Source organism: Nicotiana tomentosiformis, chromosome 7 (genome assembly GCF_000390325.3).
Source record: "Nicotiana tomentosiformis chromosome 7, ASM39032v3, whole genome shotgun sequence".
Lineage (NCBI taxonomy): Eukaryota > Viridiplantae > Streptophyta > Magnoliopsida > Solanales > Solanaceae > Nicotiana > Nicotiana tomentosiformis.
Genome location: NC_090818.1, coordinates 106,862,617 through 106,877,594, shown reverse-complemented (window position 1 = coordinate 106,877,594; position 14,978 = coordinate 106,862,617). Strand labels below are relative to the sequence as shown.

Below are 14,978 nucleotides of genomic sequence, written 5' to 3'. Positions count from 1 at the left end.
TGCATGAAGTATAGTAAACCGATCGGTTCCAAAGGTAACAATCCTTGAAAAATGATAGGAGCAAATGATCAAAATGATCATAATGAGGAGGGAATGAGCTCTAGAAGAGCCCACGACATAACATTTCATGAAGCTCCAGAAGAAGTTCAGGTACCTGAAAATAAGGAAAGTGATGAGATCTCAACAAGTTATGTCGCTTAGGAACCGATACAAAACGATCGTCGACGATATATTTGATACAATATAGTTCACAATATTGTAAAAGATTGTGAGGATCGGACCTGTAGTCCAGACACTTGAAGATGTCATGCCATTTAAATGCAAGTCATAACCTATATGACTCATTTGATTAAGTCTATGTGAAGATCCCTGAAGGATTTAAAATGCCTGAAGCATATAGTTCAAAGCATCATGAAATGTATTCAATCAGATTACAAAGATCTTTGTACGGTTTAAATCAATCTGGGCGCATGTGATATAATCGCCTCACTGAATTGATGAATGAAGGTTATGTAAATGATGGCATTTGTCCATGCACTTTTACAAAGAAAACAACATCATAGTTTGTTATATTTGTTGTTTACGTTAATGGCATAAATATCATAGGAATTCCAGAGGAGCTCCAAAGGGAAAAACTTTGTCTTAATCTGTAAATTGAATATTTAGCAGATGAGATCTTTATCCATCAATCTGTCTATACAGAAAAGGTCTTAAAACACTTTTATATGGATAAAATACACCTATTAAGTACACCAAATGGGTGTTCGATCACATGAAGTGAATAAGGATCCGTTCCGACCTCTAAAAGAGGATGAGGAACTCCTTGGTCCTGAAATACTCTATCTCAGTGTAATTGGTGCACTTATATATCTTGCTAATGCTAACAAAGGTGGTGCAGATCATATTGGTTGTACAGATGTAGGTTATTTATCCGATCCCCATAAAGCTAGATCTCAAATCGGGTATGTGTTTACATGTGGAGGTACTGTCATATCATGGCGCTTCAAAAAGCAATCTATTGCTACTACTTCTTAAATCATGCTGAGATAATAGCTATTCATGAAGCAAGTAGGGAATGCGTATGGTTGAGATCAGTGATTCATTTTATTCGAGAAAAATGTGGGTTGGAATGTGATAAAAAACCCCACAATATTATACGAAGACAATGCAACATGCATAGCCCAATTAAAGGATGATTTATAAAATGAGATAGAACGAAGCATATTTTACCAAAAATATTCTACACATATGATCTTCAGAAAAATAGTGACATCGATGTGCAATATATCCGTTCAAGTGACAATCCAGCACATTTGTTCACTTTGCCAACTTCAACTTTTGAGAAGATGATATACAAAATTGGAATGCGGAGACTCAAATATTTAGAACAAGATTTTCATCAGGGGGAGTGAAATACGCGTTGTATTCTTTTTTCCTTACTAAAGTTTTTTCCATGGGGTTTTTCTTATAAGGTTTTTAATGAGGCAGCTAGAATTGCGTATTACTAAATATGTGTACTCTTTTCCTTCACTAAGATTTTTCCCACTGGGTTTTTACTAGTAAGGTTTTAACGAGGCACAATATCTTTTAATGAACATCCAAAAGGGAGTGTTATGAATATATTATATTATGGATGTTCATTTAGTACTCCATTGTAAATAAGCTTCCTGAAGAAGCTTATCCATATGGGACTCCACCGTAAATATGTTTATCTATTTAGTACTCTATTGGAAATAAGCCTCCTGAAGAAGCTTATCCTTTCGGTACTCCGTTATGGATAAATATTACCTCTTGTAGAAGATTATCTATATCTGGTACAGTAGCAGCTTACATAGCAGCTTACACAGCAGCTTATAGTAGCAGCTTACAAGCAGCTTGCAGTAGTAGCTTACACAACAGCTTCCTTTCTTCTATAAATAGAGGAGAATTCAGTTCATTATGTACATGAGTTTGAAGTTGAATAATATATCAATCTCTATACTTGTCTTCGGTTTATTTACTTTACAGTTTTATTTTATAACATTTTCTATATAAATCCAACAAATTTCTTTTCTTTCTTCCACGCGGGCTGCATCCCTTCATTTTCATTCACACCTTAAAGATATTTAAAATGTATGCATATTATAAAATCAAACTAATTCACAACCCACTGATGCTAAATCTTGATAAAACTACTTGTTCGAGAGAGTAAGCTTAGCTGGCTATTTACGTATGTGTCTCGTATTACTATATTATTGGTTGGTCAGTGATTGAACAATAATTAATCATATCAGTTTTCCTATTGAACTGAAAAAGAAAGATAAAGTTGGTGACTCATAATGTTAAACAACAGTCTTCTATTTCTAAATTCTAATTAAGGAGGCTAAAAAATATAATGAAAAAGCAAGCCACGAGATTTGACGAAAAAGTGAGTGACATAAGCACATAAGTCATCCTTGTTATTGCTCTCCCTGCTAATATGTGTAAGGTTGTTACTTTTCACTTCGTTGTGTTGTGAAATATTATAAATATTCCAACTACTATACAGAAAAATAAAAATAAAAAGGAAGTTCAAAAGAATCAACATTGACGGCCGAAATGTATTCAAACATGACTGCAAAATAGCTACCAATAGAAAATATGAAGAACTTTTATTGACTTTTATTTTATTTTTATATAATATTGGTCTGAGATGAACTTAAATGAAGCGAAGATTCTTAACTTATTTGAGATTGAAACGTAATTATTTTTGTTGCGTATTCATTTATGCTAAATCTAGAAAAAAATTCATTTTAATTTTGAGTGTTTTACAGGTACCATCCAGCAGTGACGAAATTTTTCTTTCTCAAAAGAGGAGCAAGAGAAAGGTAAAGGGAAAGCTTATGAGACGCTGAAAGTTCTTTGTACGTGACAAATTTGAGTTTGCTGATATTGCTGCAAATGTAGTGCCATTTTGGCTTGGAATTATTGAAGAAGCCTCCGCTATTGTATTGGTAATTTTTCCCTTGGAGAGATAATTACATTAACTGCAGCCAAGTTTAAAAAATATCTATTTATTGTTGACAAATTTAGCTCAAGTAATAATATGAAACAAGAAAATAAATAAAAAATGTAGAGAGAAAGAAAGAACCTTAAGAATTAACTAATTTACAACATTTATTTATTTTTACAAATATTTTTCTAAACAAAACAGACAATTGGGCTAACATCATAACTATCAGCACTCTCTCTTCCCTTGAAACTGGGCCATCATCCGCCTCGTATAATAGCTTAAAGTCGTCGCTTAGCGCGGAGAGAAGGTGAGAATTTAACTTAAAATAGTAGTCTAATCAATCACTTAAATTAAAATAGTCGATAAGTGTATAACATATGTAAAATATGTGTATAACCGTGTAAAACTCAATATGTAATCTGTGTATTCCGACTAGAAAGTAAAGAACCCTTACTTTTTTTCATGCTCCTATCCTTGACAAGGTAGGTTGCTCTGATGGTAAGTACCATTCACTTCCAACCAAGAGGTTGTGAGTTCGAGTCACCCCAAGAGCAAGGTGGGGAGTTCTTGGAGGGAAGGATGCCGATAGTCATTTGGAAACAGCTACCCTCCCCAGACCCCACTAGTGGATTATACTGGGTTGTTGTTGTTGTATTCTTTTTATAGAACGAGTTTTTTCGACTGTGACAATCTTAATAAAAGGCTTTCCTTTTCTTAGAACTCAACGATGGTGAGAAGATTAACAATAATACTATTACTTTTTTTAGGTACAAAATAATACCGATGACTTATATATGTGCTCATGACACCAACATTTTCGTCAAATGTCATAGCATACTAATTAATTTTTTGTGCTTCCTAGAAATATAAAACTGATTTCACATTCGAGTCACCAATCCTTTCTTTTTTCAATTCGATGAGGAAAAAAGATATGAATAATTATTGTATAATCACCGACTAACCAACAAAACTGTAACACGAGATACTTCCTTGTAATATTTTCTGCTTTCTTAGAAATATAAAATGCTTTCACAATATGAGTCAACATTTCTTTCTTTGCCTTTATCAATTTGATGAGAGAAGTCATAATATTTATTAATTATTCTACAATCTCTGATCAACCAAACAAAACAGTAACACGAAAAGCACGTGAATATCTTGCTAAACTAGCCTTTCGACAAATACTTTTGTAGCCACACAAAATGTCATGAACTTGAAGTTTGCAAGTCTAGAGTTTTATAGACTTCAGATATTTGGGTCTGAAATTGTTAAAGCCCAAGTTCAGACATATGAAGATTTTTATTTTGAAGTTGCCACACAAAATCTTGAAATTTCACTGGAGGTGTTCATTTGGGAGCGGCTGCAGCATGAAAGCGAGCTTTGAAATGGGCAAGCAACTCATCTCTAGGGGGTAGATATTCCTTGTTTTGGCTGCAGTTAATGTACTCATCTCTCCACGCACAAAAATTTGGAAATTTTTCTCTTGTAACCAGAACAATTCCAGAGGCTTCTTCAAACACTCCCAGCCAAAGTCCCACAAAATTTGCAGCAATATCAGCCAACCCAATTTTGTCACCGGTAAAGAATTTCTTATCCTTGAGCTCATTATCAAGAATTTTCAGCATCTCAAAAGCTTCCTCTTTACCTTTCTCTTGCTCCTCTCCTTTGAGAAAGAATGTTTTTCCCACTGGTGGCACCTGCAATAAATTCAAAACTTAACAACAATGACAATATATAATGTCTCAACCCTAACTTCTTTTGATGTGATTTTAATATTACCTTGCCCTTTTAACACATTTATTCACCATGATGATCACACAGCATCTAAAATCGACACAGGACATGACCAATCATATAAAAAATAAAACAGTCAAAAACTTTTAAGTTTCAATAAATTTTTTACTAAATTCTGCAAAGAGGAATACAAAGCATGAAGACGGATTTTACCTTATCCTCGAGGAACTTAGCCCAGAAACGAGCTATAGCACGGTCATAAGGGTCTTTAGGCAAAATGGAAGGGCCTTCAAAAGTTTCGTCAATGTATTCAAGAATTACCATAGACTCAGAAATGGGCTTTCCATTGTGAATTAGCACTGGAATTTTCTTGTGAACAGGGTTTGATTGTAGAAGTAGAGGGCTTTTATTTTGTAGATCTTCTTTTATAAATTCATATTCCACGCCCTTAATCTTAAGAGCCCACTCAACTCTGTGACTAAAAGGGCTATACCAAAGACCAAGCAACTTCACTCCTGCCATATGATATCACTACTTTGGTTCTAAGTGTTTTTGCTTTACTGGTTTAGGAATCTTAATTCTTATGTGGTGGTTAATGGTTCACTCTTGAGTTGCTTCTTTTATAGAGGAAAAACCAAGGAAATGTCTTGACAGCCAATTAGCAAATGCTTTGACTAATTCAATCTTCTTACTTTACTGCTTCATATTGACCGAAGAGTTAGTTGTCAGTAGATTTTGACAAAATAAATTTGGGTTTTATTTGGCAAATATATATTTGGGCATAGATTTTGCCTACATTTTGGTCAAATTTCAAATCCCAAAACTAGCGGGCCAAAATATCACTATTATATTTTTTAAAAACTGCCCCAAACTTTGGTATTTTATAAAAGAGCCCACCATTTATTATTTTGTAACGATGTTGTTTCGTCTTCTCGGTCATCTGATAGTGTATCATGTAGTTTATTATAAAAATAATAATTTTGTATCAAATTTATTTATGTTCAGGACTATGGTTTGCGATAATATAATGAATGTTATTGATAATGATATTGTTGGCTATTTGTGATACTTTTTAAAACTTATGGGTATAAGTCATGTTTCATATTTTTCCAAACCAAACTTTACCCAAAACAGATGTCCAAACACATTTTCATCTTCAAACCAAACTTCATCCGAATCAGATTTTTCAGAATAAATTTAGGAATCTATGATCAATGCTAGCTTAAAGATAAGCAGTACAAGCAAATACACTGGTAAGAATACCGGAAATTTCAACGCAGTTATCAACCACGCCATCGACGGGATACCGCGGATAAATGATAAATTATATTATATTAATACTTAATTGTTTTGCCTAAAAAGTAAAGTTTTCTCTAAATTGTTCGCCGGTGACAATAAAATATATAGTAAATATTTTAATAAAGTAATTTAAATTTCAAAATTGTTAAATCGAGTGAACTAAACATTTTCGAGGCAGACTACCTTGTTTTCAGATTAGTTTCGGGCATTGGTTTGGTCATTAATTTTTTGCAACCTATACCGAATATAAGATAATATTTAATTTGGTACTCATAAGGTAACATATACAGTAGGAGATTTGGCGTAAGCCACTACATCCAATAGTGTTATGAACCCGTCATTGGACCCAGTGTTGGATAATGATATACTTGGGCTGAAAGACCAAATGGGAGAAGAACTTGGGCCTGGGGATCAACTGCGTAGGAACAGAAGATTGAAACAGCCCAATAGGCTTTTGGGGGGTTTTATATGGCAAGCTGGATGATACAAGTGTCAATAGCTGGTTGGTTATAGGGGAATATTATATTGTTATAATAGACATGTCTAGTATTAGTAGTGGTATGGTTAATGTGTAATGTTGCATCTCTTCCTCTATCTCTTCCCCACTTTCTTGGTGTAATCCCTTCTCACCTCTTACCCTTCTGTTGCAGCTTTTCAATTTCCTTCAAGTTTGTAATTTTCTTTCAGTTGTTGAATCAAATTCCCCTATTAGTTGCTATCAAAAGTTTGATTTACTTCATTGGTGCTTTCATTGTTATCTGCCAAATGGTGGATACTCGACTCAAGCAACTGGAAGACGCGCAAACGGGCATGGCCTGGGAGATGTCGGAACTCCGCATAGCATTTGATGGTCAACATAAATTGATGCAAGAGGTTCTTTCTCAGGTGGCTTCCATTGGATCTCAGTTGAATGAGTCCGTAGTAGAGACGTCTCGTTCGAAGACGACTGAGCTGGTTCTGTCCACAAACGATAGTGGTGGTAACTCTGTCGTGCTCCGGCACAAACCTGCTTCTGTGGAGTTGAGTCGGTTCTCCGGCGATCACCCAGATGCTTGGGTTTTTCAGGTTGACAAGTATTTTTCGTTCTACAAAATTCTTCCAGAACAGAGGCTGACGATTGCTTCGTTTTAGTTAGACGGGGAGGCTCTCGAATGGTATCGCTGGCTCTTCCGTAACAAACAACTGGTTGACTGGCCTCATTTTGCGACTAAGTTGGTAATTCGATTTAAAAAAAAGAGCTGGAAGAACCTGAAGGTCGCTTGGCCAAGCTCCGTCAGTTTTCCACTGTTGCCGACTACCAGGCTCGGTTCGAAGCAATAGCTAATGAAACGGAAGATGTTTCTGAATCCTTGATGCTCAAGTTATTTGTGTCTGGGCTCCGTTCGGATATTAAAACGTCAGTTTTGGTTCACAAGCCCAAAACACTTGATGGGGCCATTTCTTTGGCCCAAGCTCATGAGCAGCGTTTGCAGATAGAAAGAGGGCCCATGCAACCTGCTTTTTCTATAACCCAACCCTTACTGCCTACTCTTTCGTCCAAAGTTATAGTGCTAGCACGCAATGCCTCCACATCAGGCCCTCGAGTGCCCGTCAAACGGCTAACGCCGGCGGAGATGCAGCAACATCGCGATAAGGGGTTGTGTTATTATTGTGATGAGAAATACGTGGCAAATCATAAATGCAAATCCCTACCCCAAATCCTTCTGCTTGAAGACGATTCCGAACCACTCATTGCCGAATCCGCACAAATCACGTCGGATGAAATGTTGGCAGAGAAACTTCAGTGCTTGGAGTTACAGGCCCAATCGACAATGCCTTATCACGTCTTAGCTGGTGGTTATTCTCCAACAATTCTTCGCTTCAAGGGTCATGCCCATGGTTCCCCTGTTGCTGTCTTGGTTGATGGTGGGAGTACATATAATTTTATTCAGACACGACCAGCTAAATTCCTGAATCTTACAGTTGAACCCACTATTAATTTTTCGGTGGTTGTGGGAAATGGCCAGCGTTTGTGTTGTGAAGGAGTAATTCGTGCTTTTTCGTTTACTCTCCAGGGAACAGACTTCATAATGGACTTATATCTCTTGGGTTTCCATGGCGCGGATATTGTTCTGGGCGGCGCTTGGCTAGCCACTCTAGGTCTGGTACTGACCAACCATTCCACTCGCCAAATGGAGTTTTATTTGGAAGGCCAACAAGTTAAGTGGGTGGGTGACCCCCCGGATGATCTGCAACCGGCTCAATTACAAACATTACGCCGATATCATGCCACTAATGCCATTGCTACTTGTTTTTTCCTGTTTCTAGTGCACGAAGATTCTGGGGAACCACAGGATATACCTTCAGAGTTAGGGGCATTACTGGATTCACATGCTACTGTCTTCACTAAACCACACAGACTTCCACCAGTGCGAACAACTGATCATTCCATTCATCTTTCCCCCGAGGCTCGTCCAGTCAATGTCAAGCCCTATCGATACCCTCATTTTCAGAAGCAAATGATGGAACAACTCGTATCTGATATGTTAAGGGACGGAGTAACACAACCTAGTACAAGTCCGTTCTCATCACCAGTCTTGTTGGTGCGAAAGAAGGATGGATCATGGCGCTTCTGTGTTAACTATAGGGCCCTTAATGCCATTACCGTGCGTGACAGATTTCCAATTCCCTCAGTTGACGAGTTGTTTGATGAATTATATGGGGCTAAATTTTTCTCAAAGTTGGATCTCTTGTCTGGTTATCATCAGATCCGTGTTCGCCCTGTTGATGTTCCTAAAACGGTATTCCGGACACATGATGGCCATTACGAGTTTTTGTTTATGCCGTTCGGTTTATCCAATGCACCATCGACCTTTCAAGCAACCATGAATGACATTTTTCGGCCTCATCTTCGCAAATTTGTACTCGTATTCTTTGATGATATTCTCATCTATAGTTCATCCTGGTCGTTGCATTTGGAGCATTTGGAGTTAGTCCTCAAATTGCTCCAACGACACCAATTGGTTGCAAAGCGCAACAAATGTCAGTTTTGACAGACCAATGTGGATTATTTGGGCCATGTTATATCTTCAGATGGACTTGCCGTCGACCCCTCAAAAATTTCTATTGTACAACAATGGTCCACACCTAAGTCAGTTAAAGAGGTCCGTAGTTTCTTGGGCCTTGCGGGTTATTATAGGCGCTTTATTCGTCACTTTGCCACTGTGGCCAGTCCATTGTCTGATTTACTCCGGAAAGACGCCTTTGTTTGGAATGAGCAAGCCCAACAAGCCTTTGAGGACCTGAAGTCTAGGCTTAGCTCTACTCCAGTTCTGGCCCTGCCCAACTTCGATGATGATTTTACTCTGGAGACTGATGCCTCTGGCGTAGGGATTGGGGCAATCCTGTCACAGAAAGGGCACCCCATTGCCTTTTATAGTAAAAAATTATGTCCTAGGATGCAAAAAGCCTCAACTTACCACCGAGAGATGTATGCCATCACGCAAGTTGTGGCAAAATGGAGGCAATATCTCTTAGGGCGACGTTTCACAATAATCACTGACCAGCCGTCCCTCAAAAACCTCACAACTCAGATAATTCAGACCCCAGAACAACAAAAGTGGCTAGGAAAAATAGTTGGGTATGATTTCATCATTAATTATCGACCGGGAAACAGAATAAGGCTACGGATGCCCTATCTAGACCACCTGAGGTTGGCACATTTTATGCTATTTCTGAGCGTTCATTTGAGTGGCTCGCTGAGTTGATAGAGGCAAACAAAATTCATCTTGAGTTGTTGGCCATCCAGCAGGGCATGGAAAATAAACCTACGGATTATGCAGCCTACTCTTTTCGCAAAGGGTTGCTCTTTTACAAAGGTCGTCTGGTCATACCACACGATTCTTCCTTAAAGCAACTTTTGCTTCAGGAATTTCATGATTCAAAGATAGGCGGACATGCTGGTGTTGCTCGTACTTTTCATCGCTTATCCTCAAACTTTTACTGGCCAGGAATAGGTAATGATGTTAAGGTTTACATTGCCTCTTGCCAAATATGCCAATGATCCAAGGACATCAATAAGCTACCTGCAGGTCTTTTACAACCGTTAACCGTTCCCGACATGGTTTTTGAGGAGATAGCTATGGATTTCATCACTTGCTTGCCGAGCTCTAAGGGAAATGCCACCATTATGACCGTGGTTGACAGACTTTCTAAGTACGGGCACTTTATTCCTTTACCGGCAACTTTCACTGCCCAGTCCGTAGCTGAAGCTTTTGTAGTCCATATCATTAAGTTGCATGGTCCTCCTCGAACAATTGTGACGGATCGAGACCCTCGCTTCCTACATTAATTTTGGCAAGAGCTTCATCATTTACAGGGGACTGTTCTAGCCATGAGTACTGCTTACCATCCCCAAATCGACGGGCAATCTGAGGCATTAAATAAGTGTGTGGAGCAATATTTAAGGTATTTTGTGGCTTACAGCCCGCATGAATGGGTACCCACGTTACCATGGGCCGAGTTTTGGTATAATACAGCTTTTCAAACTTCAGTGGGGATGACACCCTTCCAAGCATTATATGGCAGAGAACCTCCCACCATCGCTCGCTATGTGTTGGGCAGTGCTTCCGATGATTTGATTGAGCAGTACATGCTATGGCGAGATGAAGTACTGGGGATCCTGAAGTTTAATCTGTCCAAGTCACAATCCCGCATGAAAAAAGATGCTGATAAGGGGCGAACTGATGATCATTTTGAGGAAGGTGACTGGGTGTTCGTGAAATTGCAGCCATATAAGCAACAGTCTTTGAGGAGCGCTCACCAACACAAGCTAAGTAGGAAGTACTTTGGACCTTACAAGGTATTAAAGCGGATTGGCTCTGTGGCATACAAGCTTCAATTACCTGAAAAAGCTAGGATTCATTCAGTGTTCCACATTTCCTTACTCAAGCGCTGTAACGGGCAGCCAGATGAACAAATTACAGTAGGATATTTGGCGTAAGCCATTACATCCAATAGTGTTATGAACCCGTCATTGGACCCAATGTTGGATAATGATGTAGTTGGGCTGAAAGACCAAATGGGAGAAGAACTTGGGCCTGGGGATCAACTGCGTAGGAGCAGAAGATTGAAACAGCCCAATAGGCTTTTGGGGGATTTTATATGGCAAGCTGGATGAGGCAAGTGTCAATAGCTGGTTGGTTATAGGGGGATATTATATTGTTATAATAGACATGTCTAGTATCAGTAGTGGTATGGTTAATGTGTAATGTTGCATCTCTTTCTCTATCTCTTCCCCACGTTCTTGGTGTAATCCCTTCTCACCTCTTACCCTTCTGTTGCAGCTTTTCAATTTTCTTCAAGTTTGTAATTTCCTTTCAATTGTTGAATCAAATTCCCCTATTAGTTGCTATCAAAAGTTTGGTTTACTTCAAATAGCTTCAGTTACTTTGAATATATAGTTCTGGTCAACGATGAATAGACCGGGCGAATTGGGTTATTTATTTATGTATTTATTTATTTATCTTGGAATTAGGCATCCTCCCCTTCTTAATTACTCAAACTCTATGATCAGTATATGTGAAATCTTTTTGGCACTTTTCTTTTTACAGAACAGAATTCGGAATTAAAAAGCTCATTTGTAATCGATATCTAGTCCAAATTAATAAAATGCAAGACATGTATTTCGCATAAACATAATATATGTATATACGTTCGAAATCGGGTTCGCCTCTTGTGTGACTAATCAGGACTGAAATATGGTAGGTTAAAGTTCGAGATCAGACGAGATCGAGAGAAATTTGCCGAGCCGAATAATAGAAGGATGAAATATCCGCGATCGGTTGTAGATCACGACGGAAATCTCGGCACGTATCAAGGATAGGCCGATTGATTAGCAAATCATGAGATTTTTTTACCTTGTGTAGAAATGTATCAAGATCCCCTACTATATAAAGGGGGTCTGATCATTTGTAACAGAACAGATTACGCAACATAAAGCAATATACTATCATTTTCTAGCTTTTATTCATCTTGTTATTCTATTAATGCATCAGTGGAGACATCTCTTGGTTCAAGGGTGATCGAACTCGAGGGCCAAGGCTGTTCGATTTGGTAAACAGTTTGACGTAAGGCTTGTGTGATTTGCATTTATTCTTTTATCGTCAATTTCAATTCTAATATGTTTACATAATTTGTATCAAGTTATATCACCTATCCTTAAAATCGTGTATAAATTTAATTGTTATTCGATTTTTAAGGTAAACAGTTTGGTGCCCACCGTGGGGGCTAAGGATAATAGTGATTACCTGGTATAATCTTTCATAACACACACTATTTTACACTTGTTCTTTGGAGTATCTTTGATTCCAGGATCAAAATGTCGAACTCCCAGTCGACACCCCTACACGTGGACAATGATTTCAGTCACCACGACAAAAATGATAACATAGCACCAGGGAACGATGTACCTCCAGTTGGCCTCGACGGATTTCCGGCTGTAGATTCAATCGACGTCAGCTCGCATGTAGCCATCAATGCAAATTTGGTCGTCGATCTCGAGAGCAGCATCCGTAGAGTCGTTTGATCAGCCGCTCAAAGCACACGTGGTGGCGAAGAGGGCGGGATCAGCCTGCGGGTGATCTTCGAAATGTTGCAGGCTCAACAAGCAGTGATAGCCCAGCTCCAAAACCAGAATCACCCACCGAGCAAGATCGAGCCCGGGCAGTCCCAGGAAGTCGTCCACAGTGTCGAATCGGTTTCAAGGAAATCGAACAAGAAGGAATCAGGGGCCAATCCTGCAATTTTGAAGATGCTTGAAGAACTGACAAAACGAGTTGAGCCGGGGGAAAAGAAGATCGAGGCAAACGACAAGAAGGTGGAAACTTACAACTCCAGGATCGATCAAATCCTGGGGGCACCACCAATATTGAAGGGTCTGGATTCCAAAAAGTTTGTGCAAAAACCCTTCCCCCCGAGTGTGGCTCCCAAACTGATTCCCAAGAAGTTCTACATGCCCGAGATTCCTAAATACAATGGAACGACCGACCCAAACGAGCATTGTTACCTCTTACACATGTGCTATCAAAGGGAATGATCTAGAGGATGACGAGATCGAATCTATCTTGCTAAAGAAATTTAGGTAAACCCTATCAAAGGAAGCTATGATATGGTACCACAATTTACCACCTAACTCTATTGATTCATTTGCTATGCTTGCAGATTCTTTTGTAAAGGCACACGCTGGGGCCATCAAGGTCAAAACCAGGAAGTCGGACCTTTTCAAGGTAAGGCAGAAGGACAACGAAATGCTCAGAGAATTCGTATGTCGATTCCAAATGGAACGAATGGATCTTCCACCGGTCGCCGATGATTGGGTTGTTCAAGCTTTCACCCAAGGACTCAATGTTCGAAGTTTAGTGGCTTCGCAGCAGTTGAAGCATAATTTGATAGAATACCCGGCTATTACTTAGGCCGATGTGCAGAATCGGTATCAATCAAAGATCAGGGTAGAAGATGACCAGCTTGGGGCTCCTTCCGGGTTCGTTTATCCTATCAGGCCCATTGATAGAATCAAAAGGGACATTGATCGAGAACTGAGGTTGAACGGAGATCGGTACCAGTCGTATAATGGAGATCGTAGGAGCAGCGGATCTGGGTGAAATCCTATATGAAATAAAAGGAGGAGTGATCGAGGCCAGAGCTCTCGGGGGCTTATGAGTAAGAATAGCTTTGATAGGCCTATCGGACCTAAAGAGGCACCACGATTATCAGAATATAACTTTAATGTTGACGAAGCCGCCATCGTATCGGCTATCGGACGCATCAAAGATACCAAATGGCCTCGACCTTTACAAACTAATCCTGCCCCGATAAATCCCAACCAAATGTGCAAATATCATGGCACTCATGGACACAGAATGGAAGATTGTCGACAATTGAGAGAAGAAGTAGCCAAGTTATTCAATGACGGGCACCTTCAGGAGTTTCTGAGTGATCGAGCTAAGAATCATTTCAGAAACAGGGATTCCAATAAACAAAATGAGCAAGAAGAACCTCAAAATGTCATTCTTATGATTATCGGAGTTGTCGATGTTCCCCAAGGTCCGATGTTAAAACGCATCAAGGTGTCAATCACGAGGGAGAAACAAACTCGGGACTACATACCAAAAGGAAACTTATCTTTCAATGATGATGATGCAGAAGGAATCATACAGTCCCATAATGATGCACTGGTAATATCTGTACTGATGAATAAAACTCGAGTTAAACGTGTGTTAATTGATCCAGGTAGTTCGTCCAACATCATTTGATCAAGGGTCGTAGAACAACTCGGCCTACAGGAAAAAATCGTGCCCGCGGCTCGAGTGCTAAACGAATTCAACATGGCTTGTGAAACTCCTAAGGGAGAAATAACATTACCACTGAACGCAGCCGGGACCATCCAGGAGACCAAGTTTTATGTGATCGAAGGGGACATGAGATATAAAGCCCTGTTCGGGAGACCGTGGATCTACAACATGAGGGTTGTGCCCTCGACCTTTCACTAGGTGCTAAAATTCCCTACACCAGAAGGGATTAAAACAATCTACGGGGAGCTGCCCGCCATGAAGAAAATGTTTGTCGTCGATGAAGTGATTCCAATATCGACACTCTCATCAACAAAGGAGTCAGATTCGAAAGCAAAATAGAAAGCCTAATATCAATCACAAATGCCGGCCTCGACCCAACTAGATAAGCATGGGACTGAAGAAGACGATGATTATGGGGTTCCTCGATCCTTTATAGTCCCCGATGATTCCGACACTACCAAATCAACAGTCAAAGAGCTGGAGCAGGTCATACTGATCGAACATCTTCCCAATCGAAAGGTATACCTGGGCTGGGCACGAGGTTAACTCCCGAACTCAGGGAAAAATTCATTCAATTTCTTATAGCTAACATGGATTGTTTTGCTTGGTCCCATCTCAACATGACAGGAATCCCACCAAAGGTC

The 14,978-nt window shown here is 39.4% G+C and overlaps 3 protein-coding genes across 3 annotated transcripts; 2 read left to right on the top strand and 1 right to left on the bottom strand.

The window, feature by feature from the left end:
• Positions 1-4,105: 4,105 nt before the first annotated feature.
• Positions 4,106-5,308, bottom strand: LOC104100720 (probable glutathione S-transferase). Its single transcript, XM_009608024.4, has 2 exons — positions 4,919-5,308; positions 4,106-4,668 (listed from the first exon to the last, which is right to left on the bottom strand). Exons 1-2 carry the CDS (start codon positions 5,225-5,227, stop codon positions 4,318-4,320), a joined length of 660 nt encoding a protein of 219 aa, XP_009606319.1. The 5' UTR covers positions 5,228-5,308; the 3' UTR covers positions 4,106-4,317.
• Positions 5,309-6,332: 1,024 nt separating this feature from the next.
• LOC138896159 (uncharacterized) lies at positions 6,333-10,985 on the top strand. The gene is made up of 7 exons (XM_070180944.1): positions 6,333-6,475; positions 6,655-7,069; positions 7,243-8,784; positions 8,940-9,025; positions 9,183-9,381; positions 9,660-10,013; positions 10,362-10,985. Exons 1-7 carry the CDS (start codon positions 6,333-6,335, stop codon positions 10,983-10,985), a joined length of 3,363 nt encoding a protein of 1,120 aa, XP_070037045.1.
• A 2,713-nt stretch (positions 10,986-13,698) lies between these two features.
• On the top strand, positions 13,699-14,295 carry LOC138896158 (uncharacterized). The gene has a single exon (XM_070180943.1). It carries the CDS (start codon positions 13,699-13,701, stop codon positions 14,293-14,295), a length of 597 nt encoding a protein of 198 aa, XP_070037044.1.
• The last annotated feature ends 683 nt before the right edge of the window (positions 14,296-14,978 follow it).